This window comes from Aotus nancymaae, unplaced genomic scaffold, assembly GCF_030222135.1.
Source record: "Aotus nancymaae isolate 86718 unplaced genomic scaffold, 86718_ANA_hifiasm-v0.15.2.pri h1tg000106l, whole genome shotgun sequence".
Lineage (NCBI taxonomy): Eukaryota > Metazoa > Chordata > Mammalia > Primates > Aotidae > Aotus > Aotus nancymaae.
Window position 1 is genome coordinate 2,400,304 of NW_026988521.1, and position 26,656 is coordinate 2,426,959.

Genomic DNA, 26,656 nt, shown 5'->3' on the forward strand with positions numbered 1-26,656 from the left:
TCTTAATATATTGAATAAGAAACCTGTTCATTTGTGCTATGTCTTTGGAACTTTCTTTACAGTATTACTTTTTAAACATACTGTTGTTTTAGTTTTTCAGATGGGGTTCCTTCAGATTCCGTGGAAGCTGCTAAAAACGCAAGTAATACAGGTCAGTTCACTGCACATGAAACACATAGCAGTTGGAGAGAAGATTCCAGGATGGGGAGTCTTCTACCCTCTGGAACCATTTATTAATGCAAGTAAGGGATTCCTGTACTTCAGTGACTTTTAGGAAAGTTAGATTAATTAAAATGAAAAATCAGCTTCTCATTAATAACAGATGTATTTATTATTTGTTATAGGAATTCAGACTCTACAATAGGAAAGCGAAAGTACAGGGTACCTTCTTGTACCTACCATTACTCGGCTTTAGTATTGATCAACAAATGACCAGTCTTATTTTTTGAGGTGGAGCCTTGCTATGTTGCCCAGGCTGGTCTTGAACTCCTGGGTTCAAGCGATTTTCCTGCCTCAGCCTTCCAGATAGTTGGGACTGCAGGCACAGACCACTGCACCTGGCCACGTGTTTTCTATCTATGCCCTCAACTTTCCTTCCTTTGGTTGTTTGGAAGCAAATGCTAGGAATGTCATTTTGTTCATAAATTCACAGATGTGGTATCTTTCCCCCGTTAAAAAAAACCTGTATATCTGTATTCCCCACTCCCTCCAAACTGTTTGAAAGTGAGTGGTGGGTTTCTTTTTTCCTAAAACTTTTCTACGGTGCCATTACCGAGAAACTTAACATTGGAACAATACTGTTATCTAACATGCAGTCATGTTCCTATTTCCCTGGTTTTCTCAGCAGTTTTTACCGCACGCCCAAATCTAGCACCTACTCAAGGGTCATGTATGTCCTTTTGTTCTAGCTCCTTGGTTCTAGAGTCGACACATCAGAGTGGTGTGAGCCTCTGTTGTCTTAGAGAATGCCCACAGTCTGGATTTGCCTGGTCAGTTCTTCCTGATGAGATTCAGGGTAAACATTTGGCAGGAAGGGCACACAGGTGACATGATGCAGTGGTCATTGCTTCGGGAGGCATATGATGTTGGCTCAACACCTGTCTGGGGACACTGAGACTGATGACTTAATGATTAAGACAGCACTTGCCAGACCTCTCTTATCAAAGTCCTTTGCCCTTGCAGGCAGTCTGTCAGGCACGCATAGATATCTTCTTCTCCTTCAGCAAACTTTCACATAGTGATTTTAGCACCCATTGATGATCTTGCCTGATAACGTTGGGGGTTGCAAAGGGGTGTTTTTCTAATTCTGCCAATCCTTCGACACATTCCATTAAAGAAGAAATTTCCCTTTCCTTATTTTAATGTCACTATAGACTATAGACTCATGAATTACTGGGTTTTTTTGTTTTTTTTATGAGATGGAGTTTCACTCTTGTTGCCCAGGCTGGAGTGCAATGGCACGATCTTGGCTCATTGCAACCTCCACCTCCTAGATTCAAGTGATTTTCCTGCCTCAGTCTCCCGAGTAGCTGGGATTACAGGTGCCCACCACCACGTCCAGCTAATTTTTGTATTTTTATTAGAGATGGGGTTTTACCATGTTGGCCAGGCTGTCCTGGAACTCCTGACCTCAGATGATCCACCTGCCTTGGCCTCCCAAAGTGCTTGATTATAGGCGTGAGCCACTGCGCCTGGCTGAATTACTGTTTTTATTCAGTGCGTTGTCAGTTGCTGTCATTTTTCTTCTTGGTGTGCAAATTGTCCCATTTGGCCAGTGGGGATCCCTTCAGGCTGGATTCTGGGTCCTTTTTTTTTTTTTTTTTTTTAAAGACAGAGTCTTGCTCTGTAGCACAGGCTCGAGTGCAGTGATGCAGTCTTAGCTCATTGTAGCCTCTGCCTCCCAGGTTCAAGCCATTCTCCCTCAGCCTCCCCAGTAGCTGGGATTACAGGCACGTGCCACCACGCCCAACGGATTTTTGTATTGTTAGTAGATACAGGGTTTCACCGTGTTGGCCAGGCTGGTCTCAAATTCCTGACCTCTGGTGATCTGCCCACCTTGACCTTCCAAAGGGCTGGGATTACAGGTGTGGGCCACTGCCTTTAGGTTCTTTCAACTCTTCGGTTTTTGAGTACTTACAGCTTTGTAGTGTAATGTTCCATTTTATCTTGTATTTTCCTTGCCCTAGACCTGAAATCCACTGTTGATTCAAAAGACTTTGATCCTTCTAATGGAGGAAGATACTCACTTGGTTGGTGCAAAAGTAATTGCGGCTTTTGCCTTTACTTTTAATGGCAAAAACTTCAATTACTTTTGCACCAACCTGTTGAAACCAAAATACAGATACTAGATGTCATCATTTGTAGGCCCTTTCAGTGGACAGAGCTGAGGAGATGTGTATTTGTATATGCATGAGTATTTACATACTATACATGTGTACACAGTTTTATATATACAAATTATGTACATTAAATACACTTCATGTGCCTCATGTGAGTGGTTGTGTTTGCAGTTCTATTATAAATGTTTAAAATTGAGTGCCTAGGCCAGGCGCAGTGGCTCTCAAGCCTGTAATTCCAGCACTTTGGGAGGCTGAGGCAGGCAGATCATGAGGTCAAGAGATCGAGACCATCCTGGCCAACATGGTGAAACCCCGTCTCTACTAAAAATACAAAAATTAGCTGGGCGTCGTGGCATGCGCCTGTAGTCTCAGCTACTCAGGAGGCTGAGGCAGGAGAATTGCTTGAACCCGGGAGGCGGAGGTTGCAGTGAGCTGAGATTGTGCCACTGTACTCCAGCCTGGAGCCTGGCGACAGAGTGAGACTGTCTCAAAAAAAAATAAAAAAAATTTGAGTGCCTACTTGGTGTATTTGACTTACCACATCATGGGAGAGCAGTTGGGTATGTACTGGCTCTGAGTACGGCAAGGGTGATGAGTTTGGGTTTCTGTATTGTGTCATTAGGGAAATGGTTAAGAATCTGTGTCACAAGCCAGATGTCTGCCACTCCTTAGTCACAACTGAGTAAAAGGACAGTCACTACCTTCACAGGGTCTCATTCATTGGTTTATTGGCAAGTGGGATTCTGAATACAAACACCTCAGGACTGTGAGCTCACTACACACCTGGGTTAGCCGTAGTGGGTGGAATGATCGGAAGTGCTTCCTGGACGGAGGTGGGTTTGGGCAGAAGAACATTCAAGACAGAGGTGAGCAGCACATGCGAAGAACAGTGCCGTCAGGGGGCTCCTGAGCGTTGGGCTCTCCTAGACTGAAGTCCATGGCACCACAGTGGACGAGGGTGCTAGTGGGTGCTCTTTTGCTTTGAGGAACTGATCTCGTCTCTGTTCTTGGCTTCTGGACACCACAGTGGAACACGTGGGTAGACCACGTGAACTTAATTACATTAATGATGTCCTCAGTCGTTTAAGCCTGGAGTTAAACAGCCACCGTCCTGGTGAGAGCCGGGACTCTAGGTATTTGTTCAGTAGATTTGTAACGACCCATCAGGTGGTTAGCCTAGAGTGTTAAATGCTTTTAAAATAAATTTTAATTATTTTCAAAACATGTTTAAGAAGTCACTGCTATATGTATTTAGAAATTAGATGTAAATCTGGGCAAAGCTAAGTAGGTGATATTACTGATTTTTGACTCTTGGCTGTTGTGTGTGGTGGGCATATTTTAAATATGTTTGGTTTTAACTCTTCATAGAGAAGCTCACAGATCAGGTGATGCAGAATCCTCGAGTTTTGGCAGCTTTACAGGAGCGACTTGACAATGTCCCTCACACCCCTTCCAGCTACATTGAAACGTAAGTATGCTGTGAATAGGGTCCATGCAACTTGAAGAAACAAAAGGAGGACAAAGGAAAAACCGTTTTTCAGTTATTCAGAACAGGAATAAATGTGTTTTTCGTTCCATAGACATTGTCTCTGAGAGACAGGCATGATAAGAGAGGAGTGACCCTATACCCTGTGCTGAGGCTCAGTTTGCGTGGTGGACGGAGTGTCTTGTCAGTTGTCTGATAGGAAGTGCACAGTGCCATCTTGTGGAGGGCTAGAGGACTTCACGGATCATCCAAGTTGGGGAGGACTGCTGGTGGCTTCTAAGTTAACTAAAAGAACGACTCCTTCCCTGCTTACCCACATGAGCCTGTGACACGGACACCTTTAAAAACAAATTAGCTGGGCATAGTGCCGCATGCCTCTGAGTTTTCACTACCCCTCAGCCTGGGTGGCAGCGAGACTGTCTTAAAAAAAAAAAAAAATAGATGGGGTCTTGGTATATTGCCTAGGCTGGTTTTGGTTTTGAACTCTTGGGCTCAATTGGTTCTCTTGCCTCCACCTTCCAAAATGCTGGGATAACGGGTGAGCCACCACACCTGGCTGACACCTTTGCTTTCTTACAAGAGGCCTATGTCCTGGATGTATTGCAATATGAAAAAGAGAAGGATGGTGATCCTCAGATGGCTCGTCAGGACCTCCCTGTCTTAGTTCTGGAAGGAATTTTGGTTTTTGATTTGGAGTCTCACCCTGTTGCCCAGGCTGGAGTGCACTGGCATTTAATAGCTCATTGTAACCTTGAACTCCTGAGCTCAGATAATCCTTCTACCTCGGCCTCCAGAGTAGCTGGAACTGTAGGCCTGTACCACCATGCCTGGCAATTTTTCTTTCTTTTTTTTTTTTGAAAGGGATGAGCTGTTACTGGGCTTCCGTCTATAATTGGGTCAGGGCTTGATCTCTCAGAGGTCCCACCTTACATGCTGGTTTCCCCAGTTAGGACTGCCAGGGCTATTATGACAAGAAGGGGACTTGGTATTTTTTTTGAGACAGATTTTCACTCTGTCACCCAGGCTGGAGTGCAGTGGCGCACTGTCTCAGCTCACTGCAACTTCCGCCTCCTAGGTTCAGGTGATTCTCCTGCCATAGCTAGAATTACAGGTGTGAGCCACCATGCCCACCTAGCTTTTTTATATTTTTATTTTTTAAATTTTACTATTAAGTTCTGGGGTAGATGTGCTGAACTCAGGTTTGTTACATAGGTGTACATGTGCCATGGTGATTTGCTGTATGCTTTTTTGTGTTTTTAGTAGAAACAGCGTTTTGCCATGTTGGCCAGGCCAGAGTTTGCTTTGCCCTTTTAGAAGCTTTTCAGGGGATTACCTAGTGGGTAAGGTTTTTTGATGGTATTTTTTTGCAGACTAGATTGATGGGATGGAGTGATACTGAGTGGGAGTGGCAAGAATTGAGAATGAGTAATGGTTTCTGGTTTTCTCTCTTTAAAACTGGGTTAGTGGGGTAGCATTCTATGAGAGGAACTGCTTGGGTGGCAGCAAGTTTATGTGGGACTAGAAGTGGTTCCGTATTGGCCGTATTCCAGGAAAAGTGCCCTCAGGGGCCTGGGTGTAGTTAATATGAATGATTGGAGGACTGCTGGGGGCACACTAGGGTCCAGTTTGTTTAACATGCTTTGTCATTTTACTTCAGTTGTAAAGTTTCAAAAATTAAACTAATTTAAAATTGTATAATTAGCCACACATGATAGCTAACACCTGTAATCCTAGCACTTTGGGAGGCCAAAGCGGGCAGATTGCTTGAGCCCAGGAGTTTGAGACCAGCCTGGGCAATGTGGCCAAACCCCATCTCTACAAAATGCAAAAAAATTAACTGGCCTGGTTGTGTGCCCCTGTAGTCCATCTACTTGGGATGCTGAGGTGGGAGGATCATTTGAGCCCAGAAAGTTGAGGCTACAGTGAGCCGAGGCTGTACCACTGCACTGCAGCCTGGGCAACAGAGTAAGACCCTGTCACAGTAAATGAATGATCAGTGCAGAAAAGAGGTACAGATGCCAGTGAGAGTCTTCCATTTTGTTCAGTTCTTTATGCTTTTCCCTTGTTTTCATCTACCAGCAGTAGTTCTAGAATGTTAAACATTATTTGAGAGTCTTTGCTTAAATTAAGGACCTTTAGCTTGAGGTAGCTGTGGTTATGTTTAACCCAGGAGAGTGGTCCTTTGGGATGCAAGGCAGTTGTTCTAGTACCTCCCAGCCCAGTGATTCCTGTGTGAGAATTGCCTATTGTTCTGTGCAGCGTGTTGTTGGAGGGTAAGTCATGTGCTTAGACTTCAGGACTCTGATCATGTGAATGAGTATTCAAGATGCAGGACCCAGGGCCTTGCCCCAGGTAGATTATTTGGGTCTGTGATGAGGCCAGGAATCTGTTCTTCAGTCCACATGATTGTGACCAGGGACTTTATTTTAAACACATAGTTCTGATGGGTTAAAAACAGGGATTTCTCTTCTGAGTTATAGAAGTTATACATACAAACTAAAATATTTTTTAAAACATAGAACAGGATTGAAAGACAATCATCATTGGCCTGACTCTAAAAGATAAACTTGTGTTATCTGTGGTCTGTGTTTCTGAGATTTTTCCTCCGGTGTGTTAACAGGTGGACTCCCGCGTGGCACTGAATATTCCTGGACAGTGTGGTGAAGAATAGGCCGTGTTTGAATACTGTTGAACTTCCATTGTGTAGTTTGCGGTTTTACGGATCTATTGATGGACATGCCAGCATGAATACTTGATTAGGATAAATTTTTTTTTTCCCTTTTGGTAAGATAGGGTCTTGCCCTATTGCCCAGGCTGGAGTGCAGTAGTGCAGTAATAGCTCCCTGCTGCCTTGACCTCCCAGACTCAAGTGATCCTGCTGCCTCAGACTCCCAAGTAGCTGGGACTACAGGTCAGGTGCACACCATCATGCCTGGCTATTTTTAAAGTTTTTTTGTAGAGAGGGGTCTTGCTCTATTGCCTGGGCTGCTCTTGGGAGTCCTGCCCTCAAGCAGTCCTCCCACCTTGGCCTCCCAACGTGGTGGGATCACAGGCATGAGCCGCTGCGCCCAGCCTGAAGGATAAATTCTTAAAGGTAGAATTACTGGGTCCAAAGAACATTTTCAGTATTTCTGCCCTTAAGAAAGATGAGTCAGTTAGAGGGCTTTTTAGCCCTTAGCCTCATAAAACCTAGGTGTTTTTTTTTTTTTTTTTTTTTTTTTTTTGTTTTTTTTTGAGAGAGTCTTGTTCTGTTGCCAGGCGCCAGGCTGGAGTGCAGGGGCACAATCTCGGCTCACTGCAATCTCCGCCTCCTGGGTTCAAGCAATTCTCCTGCCTCAGCCTCCCTAGTAGCTGTGACTACAGGTGTGTGCCATCACACTCAGCTAATTTTTGTATTTTTTTTAGTAGAGACGGGGTTTCACCATATTGGCCAGGATGGTCTCGATCTTTTGACCTCATGATCCGCCCGCCTCGGCCTCCCAAAGTGCTGGGATTACAGGCGTGAGCCACCACGCCCGGCCCTTGTTTTGGTTTTAATTGCCAATTTGGTAAGGAATAGATGAGTGTTTTTAAATGTTTACATTATTTTGGATATTTTATGAGATTGAATCTTTCTTCATGTTGGACAGTTTGTGTTTATTCTTTTGTGAATTGTCTTTTCTGCTTCCTCCTGTACCCTTTTTTCCTATTGGGATGTTCATCCTTAATGATTTTTAAGAGGTCTTGTTCATGATAAGGATGTTAGTTCTGCTAACCTGAATTTATTTTAATAGAATTGAAAAGCATGCTTCCTTATTTTGCAGGCATGAGGATGTTGTCTTTTTTATTCCCTTATTTAGTTTACCTAAAGCAGTAAAAAGAAGAATTAATGCATTGAAACAACTTCAAGTGAGATGTGCTCATATAGAAGCCAAGTTCTATGAAGAAGTTCATGACTTGGAAAGAAAGTATGCAGCATTGTACCAGCCTCTCTTTGACAAGGTAGGGGGCTCTGTTAATGAGTGTAATATACAGATAATCTCCAACCTACGGCGGTGTTATGTTCCGATAAACCCATATAAGTTGACAACATCTAGGGCAAAAAGGCGTCTCACCTACCGGGTATAGCTTAGTCTGGACTACCTCAAACAAGCTCAGAACACTTTGATCTTCCACAAAGTCTGTTTTATAATGAAGTGCTGAGTATCTCGTGTCCTGTACTTAACACTTCACTGAGAGTAGAACCACAGATGCCCAAAGTGTGGTAGCTTCTGCACTATCATGAAGTTGAAAGTCTTTAGTCAAACTGTCGGAAGTCGGGGAGCATCTTTATTTTAGATCTTTAGGTGAAACATCCAGAGTTACCCAGGGAAACATTCAATATTTTTCTTTGAACCCTAAGATTTAGAATCTTAAAATAGTTATTAAAATAACCAGTTTTCAAAGTCTTTTTGTAGACATTTAACTCTTAAGTTTCCGAATAAGCTAATAACATGATTCTAATAAGGTCTTGTTTTTATGTAGAGAAGAGAATTTATCACCGGTGATGTTGAACCAACAGATGCGGAATCGGAATGGCACAGTGAAAATGAAGAGGAGGAGAAATTGGCTGTAAGTCTTTGGAAAAATGTGACTCGTGTTCTGTTTTAATACTGTTGAAAATAAGCATTTTCACATGATTTTTAATAGTAAACTTTGATGCTTCTCATAGTAGGTGCTGCTGCATCATTAGGTTGGGCGTTTAGATTCCTTTCTGATACAGATCTAGCATCTGACACAGCACTGTCAGTTAATATGAGGAGTAAGTTGTAGTGCCACCTCGGTTATCTGTGGACAGGAGCGTATCGAAATAAGGGAGCAGACGAACAAAGGTTGAAACATCAGAGAAAGCAAAGAGCAAGAGGAGATACTCCTGTGTGCTCAGTCATTGGAAGATTGGGGGAGTTGTGAGGGGAGTACCTTTCTGCTCAGTGGCATGGACAAGCATGCTCTCTGAGAGGTGCTCAGCCAGTGGATTGGTTGAGTATGGTGGTTGTGGTGTGACTGTTAGTCACCTGCTCACAGCCTTCTTCTAGTGACATGTCCCATTCCAGTGCTGTGAAAACTCCCAGTACACAGGTTAACTTTGTCAGCCTGATTTTATGTTTGGGAGACAAGTAACTTTTATCCTATAACTAATTTTTTGCAGTTTTTATTTGTTTGTTTTGAGGTGTATGATAATTTTGGTGGCCATATGTGTTTTTGATCCTTTAAAAACGTGTAGAACCTGGCCTAATTGAAGCCATGGCTATAGATTAATATAGTTGTGAATCAGTTTCCTACAGCTGAAGGGAAATCTGCCTTCACTGATTTAAAAAGCCTGCAAGATCATTTCATCATAACAATCCCATTTGGCAGGACATTCAGAATTTACCATGGTTCTGTTGAGTGTTGTGTTTTACTTCTCTTGGTCTACCTCTTCCATGGGGCCTGATTTTATAAAACTCCCCTGCACTTTGCCAGGTGGCCTTTCTGGTCACTTTCTGATGGTTGCATAGTGTCTGTGAAACGGCATGTGTAGCCATTTCCTTAGAACTGGGTAAGTTGCTGAGTGCGTTCTCGCTGCAGATACTGCTGCAGCAAACTTACTGCCCCTGACCCGCGAAGTTTAACCAAAGGTCAGATTATTAGTCCAAGTGAACTTACTTATCCTTGCACTGGACATTTTTCACCCGGTGGTAGATGTTCTGCATGTTTGCGTTGCATCTCCCTAAGGTTGAGGTGCAGTCTTTGCATCTCTATTTGTGGTGATGGTTGTCTCAAGACGGCACCTCACAGAGCTAGCACTGGGTGGCCTTTCCCAGAGTTGGTGGCACTTTGTCATCTCTTTAGTTTTTTCACCTTTGATGTGAGTTCATATCATGGAATTCCATGTGGATGTAATGTCTTGAATGCTTTCTTCCCTTAGAAACGCATGAAAAGTGTCGTGTGGCCCAGTGAGTGGTTTGGAGATGCAGACTCTGAAAGAGAGGTTTTTGATCGGATATAAGACAGGATTTGGAAATAATATTCAGCATTAAGCCACTGAGTTATTTGTAAATTTGTATTTTTGTGATCTATTTGCATCTTTTCTTTTTTTTTAAGGGAGACGTGAAAAATAAAGTAGTCATAACAGAAAAAGAAGCAGCAGCAGCTGACGAGCCAAATCCCAAAGGAATTCCAGAGTTCTGGTTCACCATCTTCAGAAACGTAGATATGCTAAGTGAATTAGTCCAGGTAAGCACGTTTCTAAGTTGTAGAGAAGTCTCGCTCTGTTGCCAGGCTGGAGTGCAGTGGTGCAATCTTGGCTCACAGCAACCTCTGACTGTCTGGTTCAAGTGATTCTCCTGCCTCAGCCTCCCTACTAGCTGGGCTTACAGGCACGCACCACCACACCCAACTAATTTTTGTATATTTAGTAGAGATGGGGTTTCACCACGTTGGCCAGGATGGTCTCGATCTCCTGACCTTGTGATCTGCCTGTCTTGGCCTCTCAAAGTGCTGGGATTACAGGTGTGAGCCACCACATCCAGCCTACGTGGTAGTCTTCTAACATTACTTATCTATGGTATTTTTGAAGCACTAAACTCGGCCTTGAAAAGTTGTTCATGGTGGGCAGAGGGACACTTTCTTTGACCAGGACCTCAGGTGAGCAGTCCTAATCTCACAGTGAATGGTTTATTCACAGTGGTGAATAAACCACTTCCATGCTGCCTTTTGCAGCTTTTGGTAGAAAGCCAGGCGCCTCTGAGTCTCATCCAAAACTTTCCAATCAGTTCCTTACCTTTTACCCCCTATAAAGATCTCTCGCCTTGCCTGTGGGGAAGGCTGTGAATAGATTCAAAGCCCACCTCCATCTTACTGTGGTGTGAGTGTGCAGGAAAGCGTCAGAGTCAGATAATTAATTTTGAAGGGATGAAGGGTGTGTGTACACACATCTCTAATTTTTGAACAAGTTGCTAATGTTTTCTGAACATTTCTTTTGAAAAAGTACTTTAAAAAAAAAAAAAAGGCCAGGCATGGTGGCTCATGTCTGTAGCCCCAGCACTTTGGGAGGCCGAGGTGGGCAGATCGTTTGAGACCAGCCTGGGCAGCATGACAAAATTCCATCTCTACAAAAAATTACAGAAGTTAGCTGGGTGTCGTGGTGTGCGCCTGTGGTCCCAGGTCCTTCGGAGGCTGAGGCAGGAGGATCACCTGAGCCCAGGAGGTCGAGGCTGTGGCGAGCCATAATCATGCCACTGCACTCCAACCTGGTGGGTTGCAGAGTGAGACCCTATCTCAAAAATATATATATAGCCAACCTTTCTGTTTTTGTCTTGCTTTGACATTTTACTTTTTATGGTGAAATGGTGAACAAATTAAAAGATAACAAATTTGGTTTTCCCTGAAATGAGTTGTTATAGAAGTTTCTAGAATACAGAAACAAGTCTTGCCTTAAGTCTCACTGACTGACTTGCTGTTGGTTTTTATTGCTCCAGAGTCCCCAGAAACAGCACGTCTGCATTCAGACTTGCTCAGGACAGCTCCAGGCTCTCCTTGTGTGGGCAGTGCTTCTCCCATCCAGAGCATAGCCACTGTCCCTTGCAAACTGCTTTTTAATAGTCTTCAGAAATGTATCCCATTGCTGCCTCTGCTGCCTCCCTTCTTTAATGCTTATCCTATGTCCTAAGCCAAAACTTAAGAAAATATGGAAAGAATGATGCATTTCTGACTCTCCTTCCAGACCAAAAAGCACCTACAATAGAACAGCCTTGGTTTTCCTGATGTGAGCTTCCTTTTCATATGAAAAGGAAGAATTTAAGCCCACTAGACCATACTTGTCAAAGAATGCCACGAGCCAGAATTTTATTGGGAAAATTAAGTCATGTGTACCAGAGCCGTAGTCTCCCCTGACTGTATAGCACAATCACCTGAGCAACTTTGAAAACTAGCAAAAGCTAAATGCCTCATTGATCACCAAGGCGTTGAGAGTTTTGAGGTGGTTTTAGGAAGTCCTCATGTGACTCCTTGAGAGTTGAGAGTTGAAAATCCCCATGGCAGGGAGCAGGTGGAAAGACTGGCTTGTAGGTTATTTCTTCTCAGACTTCGGGGACACGGGGAGTGGTGTGGAAGTGCAGATTCTGGCTCTGTGGGGCTGCCTGTCTCACGTGTCCTGGGGTGATGCTTGCCCTGCAGGCTTGGAGCATCTTCACCTGGGATCGAGGGTGCAGTGACACAGTGTTTGGAAGCTAGAGTTAGGTGACTTGAACGGGTTTTGGTGTCCTCTTCTGTGCGTGTGGCAACCTGGTTAGTTAATGGCGTTAGGGTCACTGCCTTGGGTTTTGACAGCACAGAGGGGCATTTGGTCACATTTTAATGGGGTGTCCCTTCTCATTCTCCCAGCACCCCCATTAGTGTCAGTGCTTCTGTATTTCAGCCCTGAAGTGTCTTATTGCTTTTTGTTTTAAAAGCTTAGAAAGAGATGCAGGAGTTGACAGAGTACTCATTTAATAGCAGAGAACGAAGAAATGTTATTTGTAACCTCATAGCAGGTAATGGTAGCATGTTCTATTTTGATTTTTTTAACAATTGTTTTTTAATGTCTGGTTTTGAAGTCTGCCATATTTGAGAGAAGCCCTTTCCTTTTTAAGGGACATGGTTTTGCTATGGTGCCCAGCCTAGAGGTCGCTAGAGCCACTGACCTGGCTTTTCATAGGCACAGTCATAGCGTACTGCTTTGCCATTCTCCTGGCCTCAAGTGATCCTCCTGAGCAGCTTGGACTACAGGTGTGCACCACTGTGCCCAGCTCATTTCGGTCCAATATTAAATCCCAAAGACGGATTGACTCTAAGTCCTTTTGTTCTAAATTTGGGAATTGTTGAAATATATTTCTCCAAGTAGAGTTTTGAAAATTGGAGATAGTGGCTTTATGATCTAAGTGAGATGCCTCTGGTGTTGTGCCTTTGGTTCCTAAGTCTTGAGTGTCTGCTAATGTGGGGCATTGCATTCTATCTGCCCTGGACATGAAAGTTTTGGCTCACAGGGTACATCGATGCTTGAGGAAATTAGAACGGAGTGGTTATTTCATGAAGTTTGGGAGAACATCAGTGGGCACTGCTCCTTTGAGTGAGATGAGTTTGAAGTTCCCAGTGTCACCTCTGGAAAGCATGCTGGTGAAGGTGCTCATCTTGGTGGTACAGAGCCAGCGCATGTTTCGGTGGGTAGCACGCACAGCATTGGAGACTGAACGTCACGTGCAGGTGTGGCCCATTTCACAACTGCCTCTGGGTTACTTTTTGTCTACAGACTTGCAGGTATCTTTTTGTTGCTGTTTCTGTTTTGTTCTGTAATGGCAGAAGAATTGAAAATTAGGGCTCACTTAACGGAAAGTCAGGCACAGAAAGGTAAATTGCCTCATGGTCACACTCATGGGAGCTACAAAAACAGCTCACCGAAGCGGAGAATTGTTGTTAAAGGCTAAGAAGGAGAGAGGGGGAGGATGAATAGGGAGAGGGCTGTTACCAGATACAGAGCGTTGCTAGATAGGAGGAGTAAGTGCTGGTGTTTTGTAGCACTGCAGGGTGAACGTGGCTAACGATAATTTAGTGTATATTTTCAGAAAGCTAGAGGACGGGTTTTAAATGTTCAAAAATAAATGTTTGAAATCATGGTCCTGATTCATTACACGTAGTAGACATGCATCAAAATGGTTAGTTCGCAGACTTCGGGGGTGGAGAAGTGACTGCGGTGTTAGAAACGAAGCGCCTGCCGCTAGGGCGTGGTTGGGAGGATTCGGGTCTCACCGCTCCTCTTCTGATTTTCCTTACTTGGACTTTCTAAGCTGACAGGTATTGGCAAACTCTGAGTTTAAAGAAATATCACTTGTCAAATGATACAGCCACAGATAAGAATTTGCACACTCTTGTGGTGCCTGCCAGTTAGAGATGAGACACACTTTATGTAAGTGTTCTTAAAGAAGTGACCTGTGTATTGTGAGTTTTGGATACAGTCATGAGCCACGTACCACATTTTGGTCAATAATAGACTGCATATAGGCCAGTGGTCCTGTAAGATGATGATACCATGTTCTTACTGTACCTTCTCCGTGTCACCAGCTGCTTCCAATATTGAGTCCAGTCACATGCTGTGCAGGTTTGTTGCCTAGGAGCAATAGTGTATATATCTAGGTGTGTGTAAATATACGCTGATGATCGCACACAAATTGCCTAGCAGTGTTTCTCAGGAGATGCCCCGTTGTTAAGCCATGCACAACTTTATTGCCACAGGTGGGGAAGCTGGCTGCCAAGGCTGTTGCTGATCTAGCGTTCTCTTCTGACTTCCGGCTTCTGCTCTGCCTCCTCAGAGAGGCTGAGGACCAGCAGTCTTGGTTGGTAGCTTTCCTGATCTCCGTGTGCTGTGGCTGCTGCTGGCAGGAAAGCGGTGAAGCCCTTGTCCCGGTATTGTAGGCAGGCAGCGTCAGTGGCACTGCCCTTCGCTAGCAGTGATAGCCACCGTTGCTCCACACCAGGGAAAGTGGGCACCTTGGTGCTGCTTCTCTGTGACAGGGAGTTGGTGAATAAGTCTGGGTTCCTTCCTGGGAGTTATTACTTAACAAGGACAGAATTCCAATAGGGCCGATGATGCAACATCTGGGAGCCTGTACAACCGTGGCTCTTGGGGAGAGATGTGTTGTGTTTTAAAACCCTATTGGAAATGTTTTTCTCTTTTTGATTAGGAATATGATGAACCAATCTTGAAACACCTTCAGGATATTAAAGTGAAGTTTTCTGACCCTGGACAGCCTATGGTGAGTACTGACTTGACCTTCTGATTGGAATCAGGAGTTAGACTCAGTACCGCATTGCCTGTCTGCTCCCTGAGAGTTAGATGGCGATCCCATTGCCTTTCTGTGTCCCGCTTGGCACTGTAGTCGTGAGTCTGTGCTGGATGATTTGACAGTGATTGAAACCATCTGATGTCTCAGAGCCAGGTGGGCACCAACACAGGAGTCAGGTTGCAGCTCCTAGTCCGTGGGGGCGTCCACTGTGCCAGGCCTCGGTCTTGTGGTTTGTTTGTTTACCCTCTTGGGTGGAGATGATACCATTCTTTTCCCAAGTGTCTTTCAAGTTTGCATGCGTCTAATGCGTATTTTTCAAGTTTCAAAGGATGGGAGGTATGTACACATATGGTCAGCACTTACTCAGAAATCTGAACCTACTAGGTTTTACCCTTTAAAAAAAGTGCAGATAGGACTGAAAAATGTTTTTCTTTCTGGTCTTTGATTTGTCCTGAAACACATCTTTACAAAATGCTCGCTATGGTGTGTCATTGCACTACTAATGTTAGTGGCATGGATCGGCCTGCCAGTTGTTAAAAGACAAGCTTCACTACGTCAGCCCTCATTTTATCTGAGGAAACATATGCTCAGCTTCAGATAGCCTTGCCGGGCCATCTCATCCCAGCCTGCTTCTCCCAGGCAGCACTGTTCGTAACCTGTCAGCCTGGCTGTAGCTCACGGGTTCCATTCCAGTGCAATAGCATTTCCAGCGGCACATGACTGACTGACTGGTGGCTTTCAGTTTCAGGTCTTGGAGACAAACGCTGCATGAAGGGCCATGGGTTAGGGATCTCGGGGGTGAGTGGTGGTGGGGACCTGGGACCAGTCAGCAGTCTCTTCCTGTCTCAGCACTGGTGCCCAGGCTAGTGGATGAGGGCCAGCATGGGTGGGCTTTCTTTATTGCAAGTGCTGCAGGTAGTGCCTGGGGCAGGGGCAGGGGTGGGTGATGGATGTACCTGTATCTGTCCCTCCTACTTTTTCCTGTCTGTTTTCCACTGTGGAAGGTGACATTCAGGTGTCCATCTCTGGGGGGCATTGGCAGCCAGGAGTGATACCTGCTCACCAGCTGGGGGCTCCCTCCAGAGGGGACACCCTGTCTTCCCTTCTCCATGTGGGTTATAGCAGGTCCTTCTTCCTGGACTTGCATCACTTCTGTTAAGACTTGATCACAGTGCCCCTTGGAGCTGCCTGGGCACTTCTGCCTAGTTTGCCCTCATTGGGTGTGGTGTATGTATGGTGCATTAAGATTCTGTGTTTTCTCCTTGTACTTCTTTCTTACCTGTGATTCATGCAGACTCAATTAACTTATTTTCCCCTTTGGGTCAGTTCCTTTTTTGCCCTTTCTTTTCTCTTATTGGACACCTGTTTGATGATTTCCGAGGTCAGTTTTCCTTCTCAGCCTGTCATCTTATTTTCTCCATCTCTTGGTGGCTCTGGACTAGAGCTCTAGTTGTGGTAGACTGGGGACTACCCTATTATAAAAGTCATATGTGCTTACTCTAGAAAATTTAGAAAAGACAGGCAAGTGTAAAGAACGCTGTACAAATCTGTCTTCTAAAAGTAAACCTCAGCAGCTTCCTGAATTTCCCCATATGCTTTCCCTTTTGTAAAATTATGATGAAGCATCTAAGGCATTTTAAGTTATAAAGAGAAATGAGACTTCACAGTGAATCTTGGCTGGTGTTTCTGCAACTCCCGACCATGCCTCATGCCCTTCCCTTGAGTGCTTGCCCACCTGCACACACAGTGCACGCATGTGCCACATGGCTCCTGCCACGCCACGAGGCGTGTGCACAACGTCACCTGCTGCCCCGTGGCGCGGGCTTGGCTGGGGGAATGGCTGTTACTGCAGCCATTGGATAGAAAATGGTTTAACATTCCCCTATGTGTGCCACCTTCCCCGTTGTAAATTGTTGCATTATGATCAGCATACTTGAACCCAAATTTGTGTTGAAATGTTTTGTTTTGTTTCGAGATGAGTTTCACTCTTGTTACCCAGGCTGGAGTGCAATGGCACGATCTTGGCTCAATGCAACCTCCGCCTCCCGAGTTCAAGCGATTCTCCTCTGTCTCAGCCTCCCAAGTAGCTGGGATTGCGGGTGTCCATCACCACGCCCAACTAATTTTGTATTTTAAGTAGAGATGGGGTTTCACCATGTTGGCCAGGCTGGTCTTGAACTCCTGGCCTCAGATGATCCACCGCACCCGGCTGTGTTGAAATGTTTACTAATTTCCTTAGTTTAGATTCCTTTCATTGTAATTACCCCGTCAAAGAAGATGGAGCTTTAGAAGGCTCAAAGGTTGTTCACTTGGGATTAAAGGCATGAGCCACCCAGGCCCTGCCTAACAGTTGCCAGTAAGAGTGAGCATGATTAGCATATTTATGGCTTGCCTGACTGCAGTGTGCGTGTGAATGGAGCAGTCTTATCTTCAAGCCACTTTTCGGTTGGGCAGTTAAACAGTTGAATCTTCAGTTGTGTTTGGGTTACTGTTGACTAAACAAAGGCAGAGGGGAGAGGAAAACAGGAAAATAGGAAGAAATATGAGTCTATCTATAGAAAAGTAGGTTGGGCGTGGTAGCTCATGCCTATAATCCAGCGCTTTAGGAGGCCGAGGTGGGAGGGTTGCTTAAGCCTGGGAGTTTGAGACCAGCCGGGGCAGCATAGGGAGACCTGGTCTTTAAAGGAGAGAAAACAAGGGAGGAGAAAAAACAGTCGGGCATGGTGAGGACCACAGGTATGATAGTATCGTTTGTTTTATGGGGTCGCCCCGTGCCCTGGGTTGGTTGTCCACACTGTGGTCACAGCCTTGAGCAGTTCTGGAATCGTGGCAATCTCTCCATTGGTTGGCTGCTTGCCTTCCCTCTTTATGTTAGTGGTTTTTTTTTAAAGCCCTGGAGGGTTGGGAGAGATAGAGGTATCTTACTTGATGCTGGTTCCTTGTAGCTGCCTTCCTTTCCTTGTGATTTTGGCCAGGCAGGTGACTGGCCTTCGCTTTGTTTTGTGTGGTTCATGTGCAGTGCCCTACCCGCTTTGCTCTTGCCCAGGCCAGTGGAGAGCCCCTAGACAGATCCTGCCGCCATCCCTCCAGAAACCGACTAGACTGTCTCCCTGATTCTGACTTCCTAAGCCTCATGTCCCCTCTCCTCCTCTGCCTTTCTTTGGAAGTTATTTTTTCACTTCTCCTTTGTGGAAGTGGTTTGTTTGAATGTATATACCTTTTTGTGTGTGTGTGTGAGGAAATTTTGCTATATATATATATAAAATTTTTTTTTATTAGTCCTCTTAATTTTCCCTCCATTGATAGTCTTACCATTACAATGAAAAATAGAAACAGCTACCATTTAGCCAGCCTTACCTATAAACCTGGCTCTGTTCTAAGTGATACAGATTAACCATCAAGGCAACTCAGAGGGAGTGTCATTTCTAGTGTACAGATAAGGAAGCTAGAGCATGGAGACACGTGAGTAGCTGCTGCAAGTTGCCCAGCACTATAGGCAGAGATGGGATTTGAACCCAGGCTGTCTGAGTGCAGAATTGGTCTTGTAAACTATCTATAAATTACTCAACCAAGCTCATCTTCCATGTTTTTCTTTTATAAATAGGGATGAGGTAAATGTCCTGGCACATGATGCATCCATCCAGGGATTTTCCTTAAGTAGAACAGATTCCTCAAAATAGAATTGAGTCAGGGAATATGCCTTTTATTTTATTTTTTTGATATTATCAAATTATCCTTCATAAATCTGCTGACAGCATATGAGTGTACCCAGTACCCCAAAATCCTGGCTGGGACATTGTATTTTTGTACATTTTGCCTCAAAGAAAGGCATTCATTTTGGTGTTCGTGTGTGTTACCTATGAGCATGAATGTCTTGTTGCTGCCGTTGGCTGTTGGATTTTATATGTGTCTGCATTCATGTTTACATCCTTTTCTCAGTGTGCTCACCTCTCTTCCAGGTCTGTAGCGTGCTTTGTAAGTGAAGGATGAGCTTTCTGTCCTTGTAGAGATTTGTCATTTCCTCCCACCCACCTCCTGGGAGAAAAGCTGTGGGGTCACCACTTTTACTGCACAGCACGGAGTATAGACCCTGGCTTCCCCCAGTAGGCTGGGGGCTGGGCTGAGGCTGAATGGAAAAGGAGAGGAGGGGATGGGCTGCTGGTGCCCCACCTTCCCTAGTCACTTCCCTCCTTCCGGGAAGCAAGGGCTGGGAGCAGCTGAGAGAAGCTAACAAGTAATTCCCTTCAGTCCATCATTTGTTTCTTTAACTTCATCCTGGTCTTTTTTGTGATGGAGAAGTTTTACTTGTTCCATGGTCCTATCTGTTGAGCATTCCAAAATAGCTTCTAGTAAGTATTGTGTGCTCCAAGCATTCTGTCCTCATTATTTTTCGATTTTAACTAGTGCTTACTCTGAGTTTCTGCTTTTAGTCTTTTGTGTTAGAGTTCCACTTTGAACCCAACGACTACTTTACCAACGCAGTCCTAACGAAAACCTACAAGATGAAATCAGAACCAGATAAGGCTGATCCCTTTTCCTTTGAAGGTCCTGAGATCGTGGACTGTGATGGGTAAGAAAATGTCATTCTACCTTGTTTTTCTGAAACAAAATTAAGAGATAACTATGTAACTTTATGGGTAAGATAGAAATAAGGAATTAAGTAGTCTTGAATCTGCTTGAAAGCCTGGTAGACAAAAACTTAAGTTGTCTTTCGGTTTGGGTTTACTTGTAGTACAGAGCTTGGAGTTGATGGCTGAGCCTGGAAACGTGTCACATGGGTGCAGATGCAGCCCTTTGGGACAGTGTGAAAGTGTTGGGTTGTCTAGACACCATGAATTGAAGTTCTTAAAATTGAACTGATGGATTAACCTCAGCAAATAAATACTCGTTGAATGAATGCGCCTCATTCCAGGACTGTATTGATGAATTAATTGCTTTGGAAATGCGGTGGGGGCAGTATAGCTCTTGTTTGACTCACACTGATTTCAGCCTTTGTAGATCACTACAGAGAGAAATTGGTTTAGAATTCATTTCTGGAGGTTGGTTTGATTGAGAAATGGTTTTGGTCTTGACTTGAAATAATTATCCTTCTTTACCAGAACCACATACTAATTGTTAATTCAGAACTTTATTAAAAGTCCTTCTGGAGTAGTTGAGAAAGATTATTTTTCAGGGCCAGGCCATCATGTGAGAAAAAGGCCTGGTCTTTCCAAGCATGTTCTCAAGCAGGCAGTACTCAGGTGCTGCCAGGCGTTTCCTGGGTCCACGGTGATTGAGCGTTAGAGAGCATGCGATTCTCAGCCCTCAGCCAGCATCCCCAGGGCTACTGTGGTCCTCACTGGCCGTCAGGATTCCCAGTGGCCACCTGTTTCCGTTTTTCAGCTTGTCCCGCTCACTTGGCTGCCTTGAACAGCAGCAGCTCCTGCTTCCTTGGGAAGCCGTGGACAAGCGCTTGTGTATCACGCAGACTTGACAGGGCTTTGCCACAGAATACACATTTCAGAGTCCTGATGAAATGTCTTGGGGAAATGATACCATTGTTCCAGAAGTCTGAAGTTTGAGGCAGTGGTCACACCCAGGTTGCAAGAGGACCAGGCCATTTTTCTTTTGCCAACCTCCAAGTGAACTTCATGGGCCACTGTGTTTGGTTTGCAGATTGATTTTATGTAGTGTTCCAGGTTTGGCATAGAGCTGTGGTTTGCTTCCTGCCTGCATTTGTGATGGATTTTTCTCATGGAGTGTGTGCTCATGACAGCTGTCTTGTCCTGGTAGGTGTACTATTGACTGGAAGAAAGGAAGGAATGTTACTGTCAAAACCATCAAGAAAAAGCAGAAGCATAAGGGTCGAGGCACTGTTAGAACAATTACTAAACAAGTACCCAACGAGTCATTTTTCAACTTCTTCAGTCCACTGAAAGGCAAGTCTGATGGGTTGTTAATGTTCATTTTGTACCTGTATAAAATAATTTTGGTCACCTGGTAGATTCCTAATGCTCGGAAACTTGAGTCCTGTTTTTTCAGGCAGCTGTGGTCAGTGGGGGCACATTTGCTGTGTCCCAGGCGGTTCTGTTGGTGCACTGGCAAGGTTATGCTGGGGTCAGAGGTAGTTAGGACGGTAAGGGTAGGATTGTCATCTTCTGCAGGAAAGGGAAGAGCTTTACTCTGCTTGGCTACAGCCCAGGCAGAACTTGCAGGTTTGTTTTAAGAAAACTGAAAGGAGTGTTTCCTCCCCTGGACACCTGGAACACCCTTCTCCACCAGCTGGCATTTCTGCCCCTCTGTTGTGTCCCCAGGGACCGCTCCCAAACCCAGCCTTGGTGGAGAGCTGCTGGGTTTGCTGTCCAGGTACCCGTTAACTGCTGTACACTGGCTCTGGTAACGCCGCTCTTGGAGCATCTGCTCAGGTCCCCTTTTCTCGTAATTTTGTTCATGCGTGATTCAATAGAAGTTTTTGGAATTTATGTGTTGTGATAAACACAAGTAGTTGGGATTTTCATTTTTGAAAAACATCGGCAGAATCACAGCTTGGAAGCTCTTTTTTTTTTTTTTTTTAATTTAAATTTTTCTAAGTGGTAAAATAAAGATGAAACTGTTAAGCTAGTAAAAGTTGACCAATTGATTTTTAAGAGTAAATTTCTTGGGATTTTTCATATGATTTCCTAATCGTGAGAGAATGTGAAGGTCAAGCTACTTCTCAGTGTTAAGATACTCATATTCTCTTTAGTTCCCATGAACAAAAACACGAAGTGAAGAGATGCCAGCCCCTGCTGCAGATAATCAGTGAGCGTTTGTTTGTATGTGGGGCCACAGAGCGGCTCTCTTTTCCAATCTGAATGTTTGATTTTTTTTGTTTTGTCTGAGCTTAGCACCCTAATTTATCAAGCTACCTTTCAGAGTTTAGTCTGCTGTTTTAATTGTGGTGCCTATTTTCTGCAATTAGACCTTGAACCTAGAAGATGCAAATATATATGGTTTGGGGAATAAGAGCAGTCATAAGTTTAGATACTACATTTCCGTTTTGGGAAGATTCCTTTTAGACACTTGCGTTGGGCGTTCTGAGACGGTCTGTGAATCCACCATGAAGCCAGGGAGCTTTAATTTCTGGAATCGCTGACTTTGTATAGGCACTTTTCTTAAAACTGATTTTAAAATAATTTTTAGAATAAAAAGAGTTGACAGTGGACTCAAGGGAATTTTTAAGTGTTTTTTTTTTTTTAGGTTCTAAAACTTTCATGGTATGATGGTTGCAGAACTCTAAAATTAATGCACTAAAAGTCATAAAGTTGTACATTTAAAGTATATGCCTTTTATGGTATATAAATCTCATCAATAAAGCCACTTTTAAACTAATCAAACACATAATATCAAATATGATAAGTGCTATGAAAAAAATTGAGGATGGCTAAGGGGTAGGTAATAGGGTAGTGAAGAAACAAACAGAGTGGACTCCCGTGGTGTGAAGTGAAGGACGCATTAGTGAGTCCCTTGCCGCCTTAGTCCTTCAGGCTGCAAAGCCAGACCAGAGGTCTGAGTGCTGAGAATCCTCGTGCTGATTCATGGCGCGGGCCAGAGACCCCTGGGGAGCATGCTGCTCCAGCGTTTAGACACCTAGCCTTGCTCCAAACCCATGTCTTAAACCCCCGGGTGATGCTGGCACACTGAGGCTTGGGAACCCAGCCTTGCTCATGGGTGGTGTTTATGCACCCAACACTTGTGTCTCAGCAGCCAGCAGAAAGTGCTGCCACGGTTGTGGTGGCTTAATGGGAAGAGAGACTCAGAAGAGCCCAGTGAAGATTAAACAGGCAGGTATGAGATTAAGCAAGAGTGAACACTCAGCTCCTGATGAAGGGCCAGGCCTTGGAGGAAATGTTTCTAATATCAGGGGTTTGGGTCGTATACCACTTGAGCGCTGCACAGCTTCATTGTGCTTAGAACCTGTCTGTCTGGGTGTGCTCAGCTCATCCAAGCATCAGCTTTCGCTGAGGAGCTGCGCCACTCTCCAGGGGGCACTGGTGGGCGTTTCAGCACCTTCCAAACGACGTGGAATTTCCACCTCTCTGAGATGCAGTGCCTTAGTAACACGCACAGCTTATAAGGCTTAAGGACTTTCTCTTCTGCACCGTCATGTATAGTTCTGCAGGACATGAGTTAAATTGCCCCATAAAGCACAAATAAACTCAATGGCCACAGTCTGGGGCTATTTGCCTTTCCTCATGTTAATACATTAACCCTCAAAATGATTTTCTCAAGCTTGAGTGCGAGCCCATGGCACATGATGGAGGAGGAGAAGGGAGGGGGGCTAGAGGCACTCGGACCAGCTTCAGAAGTGGTGGATGGAGCTTGCAAAGATGTCTGTAAGGAGACACAAGGCTTTGGGAATTTCTAGTTTAAACCTCAAGGTAAGAAATGTTACATTTTGTCTGCCAGCAAAACTTCCTTCTGTGTGGGCTTTAAAATTCTGAGGAGTTGTCACTGTAACTTGAATATGTTTTGTCTTTTCTTTTTCTAGCATCTGGAGATGGAGAATCACTGGTAAGATTTATGTTGTTAATAGTCTTATTTTTGTATTAAAGACTTTGCTGAGTGAATGTCTACTTGTTTTAAAAAGTCCAGGCCTGGCTGAGTATGGAATCAGTATGCCTGTAATTTTAATGCTTTGGGAGGCTGAGGTGGGAGGATTGCATGAGTCCAGGAATTTGAGACCAGCCTGGGCAACGTACCAAAACCCCATCTTTACAAAAAATTAGCTGGCCGAATTCGGTGGCTCATGCCTGTAGCCGAGGCAGATGGATCACCTGAGGTCAGGAGTTTGAGACCAGTCTGGCCAACGTGGTGAAACCCTGCCTCTACTTAAAATACAAAAAAAATAATAATAATAATAACTGGGCATGGTGGTGTGTCCCTGTAGTCCCAGCTACTCAGGAGACTAAGGCAGGAGAATCTCTTGAACCCAGGAGGAGGAGGTTGCAGTGAGCTGAGATCGCACCGCTACTCTCCATTGGGTGACAGCAGGACCCCTGTCTCAAAAGATAAAAAAATAAATTAGCTAGGCATGGTGATGCACTGTGTAGTTCCAGGGTCGCTGGGGCCCAGGAGTTTGAGACTGTAGTGAGCTGTGATTGCATCACTGCACTCCAACCTGTGTGATAGAGTGAGACCCTGTCTCTTAAAAATAAAAAATCCCTTCCTGTTTCTTAAAATGCTGGGATTAATTTGAAATCGTTACACATCTGGGTAGAAGTATGTGTTTCGTATGTTGGTGGTAGTAGCACAAGTGTATCCTTGAATACTGCGTGTTCCCTGTGTGTGAGGCTCTGACACTCGCTCTCTGGCTGAGACCTTCAGACAAGTGGAGGAGCTGTGGGGCCCTCGCTAAAGTCGTTTTCTTGGTTGTTGTTTTGGTGGTGGTTTTTTTTTTGTTTTTTTTTTTTTTTTAGGTGGGGGAGATGGAGTTTTGCTCTGTCACTCAGGCTGGAGTGCAGTGGCACGATCTTGGTTCACTACAACCTCTGCCTCCTGGGTTTAAGCAATTCTCCTGCCTCAGCCTCCCAAGTAGCTGGGATTACAGGCATGTGCCACCATGCCTGGCTCATTTTTCGTGTTTTTAGTAGAGATGGCGTTTCACTGTGTCGGCCAGGCTGGTCTTGAACTCCTTGCCTCAGGTGATCCGCCCGCCTCGGCCTCCCTAAGTGCTGGAATTATAGGCGTGAGCCACTGTGACTGCCCTTAAAGTCGTTTTAAAGGGACTTTGAGTGTCTAGTGACTGTCCCCTAGCAGTGCAGGAATTTGGTGTTTTAAGTCAGGTAAATCAAAAGTGAGGGGCTGAGGTTTGGCTGAGGGTGGTGAAGCAAATGTTTTTATCCCAGTAAAATGAGTTAACATGTAGGTTTTTCCTCCTTAGGATGAAGATTCTGAATTCACATTGGCCTCTGATTTTGAAATTGGACACTTTTTCCGTGAGCGGATAGTCCCACGGGCTGTGCTGTACTTCACTGGGGAGGCCATAGAGGATGATGACAATGTATGAGGCTGGGGAAGGGGGGAGCTACCACCTGGGTGTTTACCTCTGTTGGTGCAGGGTGGCCCTGAATTGTGGCTTCGAAAACCCCAATGCCTAATCTTTTTATGATATCATCAGCCAGATAGGTAGTCCAAGCTGCTCTCCTTGCTGTGGGGGAAATACACTTGGAAGAGGAGAAGTCTGAGGAACACAGCAGGAAAAGTGAGGCAGTCTCAGAGTTGATTCCCAGTGACTCACAGTGTTCTCGAAAAACCTAAGCTTCAGGGAACTTCTAAACATGAGGAAAATCTCTTTCATGGAGGTCTTGCCACTGCAAACATTTACTGACAGTGGACTCATGCTACCCTGTGGCTGATCAACCCCAAAGAAATAGAAATTCCTGAACTTTATCTGATTAGGTAAAAAGGAAAAAAAGAAAGAAAAGAAAACCCATGTTCTCCATGAAAACAACAAGATTGCATGTCACTTTCCTTTCTGGGCTTCAGGGAAGCCAGCTTTTCCACGGTCAGAACTTGTGGGCGCACAGCCCAAGCACCACTTAGAAGCTCCTTGCCAAGGCTCAGACAGCTTGGAGTCCTCTTGATCTGTGGAAAATAAAGTTTTGTTTTATAGAATGTTACTGGAGGTATGTTCTAGATGATATTCTCTGGCTTGTGGAGCTCTTAGGTTTTGTGGCTGTGCTAGGTTTCTTTTCTTAGAAGGTCTGGTCTGTTGGGGCTTCAGACAGGGCAGCAAGAGCTGAGGAGGGTTCAGGGGCCTTAGCCCCCTGTGGCAGTAAATGCCAGCATCTCCTCTCACTTCTCCCATTGTATCGAGTTCCACCCGTGGGGAGACTAGGTCAGTGTGAAACTTCTAAAACACAACTTGCTTGTTCATCCCTAGGCTGGGAGGTGATTGTGGGTCAGAGAACATGGACACTCAAGCAGCTGCCAAGACTTCGTTTTATGGATTCTAGACTGGCACTTTCTCCAGTAGAACCTTCTCTTGATGGAACTGTCCTCTGGCTCTCTGGTCCAGTGCAGTAGGACTGACCATGTGTGCCACTTGAGTACTTGAAATATGGCTGCTGTGACGGAGGAACTGAACATTCCATTTAAATTAAGTTGAAATAGTGAGCCAAGGGCTAGTGGCTACACATTGGAAAGCTTATCTCATACATTTTTGATCATACACCATCAATTTAAAAGACTTGAATATGCATGTGTGCTGTTTGCTTCCTTCTGTGCAGTGTCTGCACTGCTGGTGAGCACCGTGGCTTGTGGTAAATGTGTATGTGTTCATTCATGATACGTTCAGCACAGGTACTACTGATGAGCAGTCAGGTAGAGGCTAGAGTGTCAGCTCAGCTTAGACGGCTCAGACTTGCATCCTCATTCTCCCTCTTAGTAGCTCCACTGCCTCTTTGAGCTTCAGTTTCATCAGCTGTAAGTAGGGCTCATGGGAAAGACTCTGTTTACTGGGTAAGCCCTTCACAAAGCGCCTGGCATGGAGCAGTGATTCAGTAAGTGTTGGCATAAAAAGTGTTTGATGATGTTACACTCTAGACTGCACCCCAACACTAGAAAGTTGTTGAAGGAGGAAGTGAGTGTGGGAGCCCTGGTCTTGTCTCCCTGCACATGGCAGCTTCTGCTCTGCCCAGGCAGAAGATGCATCTGAAGGAGCCCCTGGGCACAGCACCTCAAGGGTGAATCACTGGACTCAGAGCCTCAGGATAGGCACTGGAGCCCGACCTGAAATGGAAGACTGTTAAGTCTTTCCCTGCCTGAGGCCGGTTAGGATCCTTAGAGTGAAAGGGCGCAGCGCTGTGGTCACATCTCATCCCGGCTGCCACGTGGCACAGGCGGTGTAAACGCTTGTTTCAGGCTGGGCCACGCCACTGCAGTAGGATCCTTCTAAGTTCCACTGAAGTTGGCTCTGAGGAGTACGTGGTATGGGCTCAACAAAAGGGAAATGTGGAGAAATGAAACTGCATTTTCCCGTACTGCCCTGGTGA

General features: G+C 44.9%; 1 protein-coding gene and 1 non-coding gene across 6 annotated transcripts in view; both read left to right on the plus strand.

Moving 5' to 3' along the window:
• NAP1L4 (nucleosome assembly protein 1 like 4) overlaps nucleotides 1-26,656 on the plus strand; it is a 47,952-nt gene that overhangs the window by 13,139 nt on the left and 8,157 nt on the right. For 3 of the 5 annotated variants that reach the window (XM_012456160.3, XM_012456161.2, XM_012456155.3), the window contains 10 exons: nucleotides 93-151; nucleotides 3,708-3,807; nucleotides 7,665-7,806; nucleotides 8,329-8,415; nucleotides 9,928-10,059; nucleotides 14,541-14,612; nucleotides 19,073-19,212; nucleotides 20,415-20,560; nucleotides 23,152-23,174; nucleotides 24,544-24,663. In XM_012456160.3, the coding sequence (XP_012311583.1) occupies nucleotides 93-151; nucleotides 3,708-3,807; nucleotides 7,665-7,806; nucleotides 8,329-8,415; nucleotides 9,928-10,059; nucleotides 14,541-14,612; nucleotides 19,073-19,212; nucleotides 20,415-20,560; nucleotides 23,152-23,174; nucleotides 24,544-24,663 (1,021 nt within the window). The other 2 variants (XM_012456159.2, XM_012456158.2) reach the window with 2 other exon arrangements.
• Nucleotides 15,283-15,405, plus strand: LOC135272153 (small nucleolar RNA SNORA54). Its single transcript, XR_010340245.1, has one exon. It is a non-coding gene; the product is annotated as a small nucleolar RNA SNORA54 (small nucleolar RNA).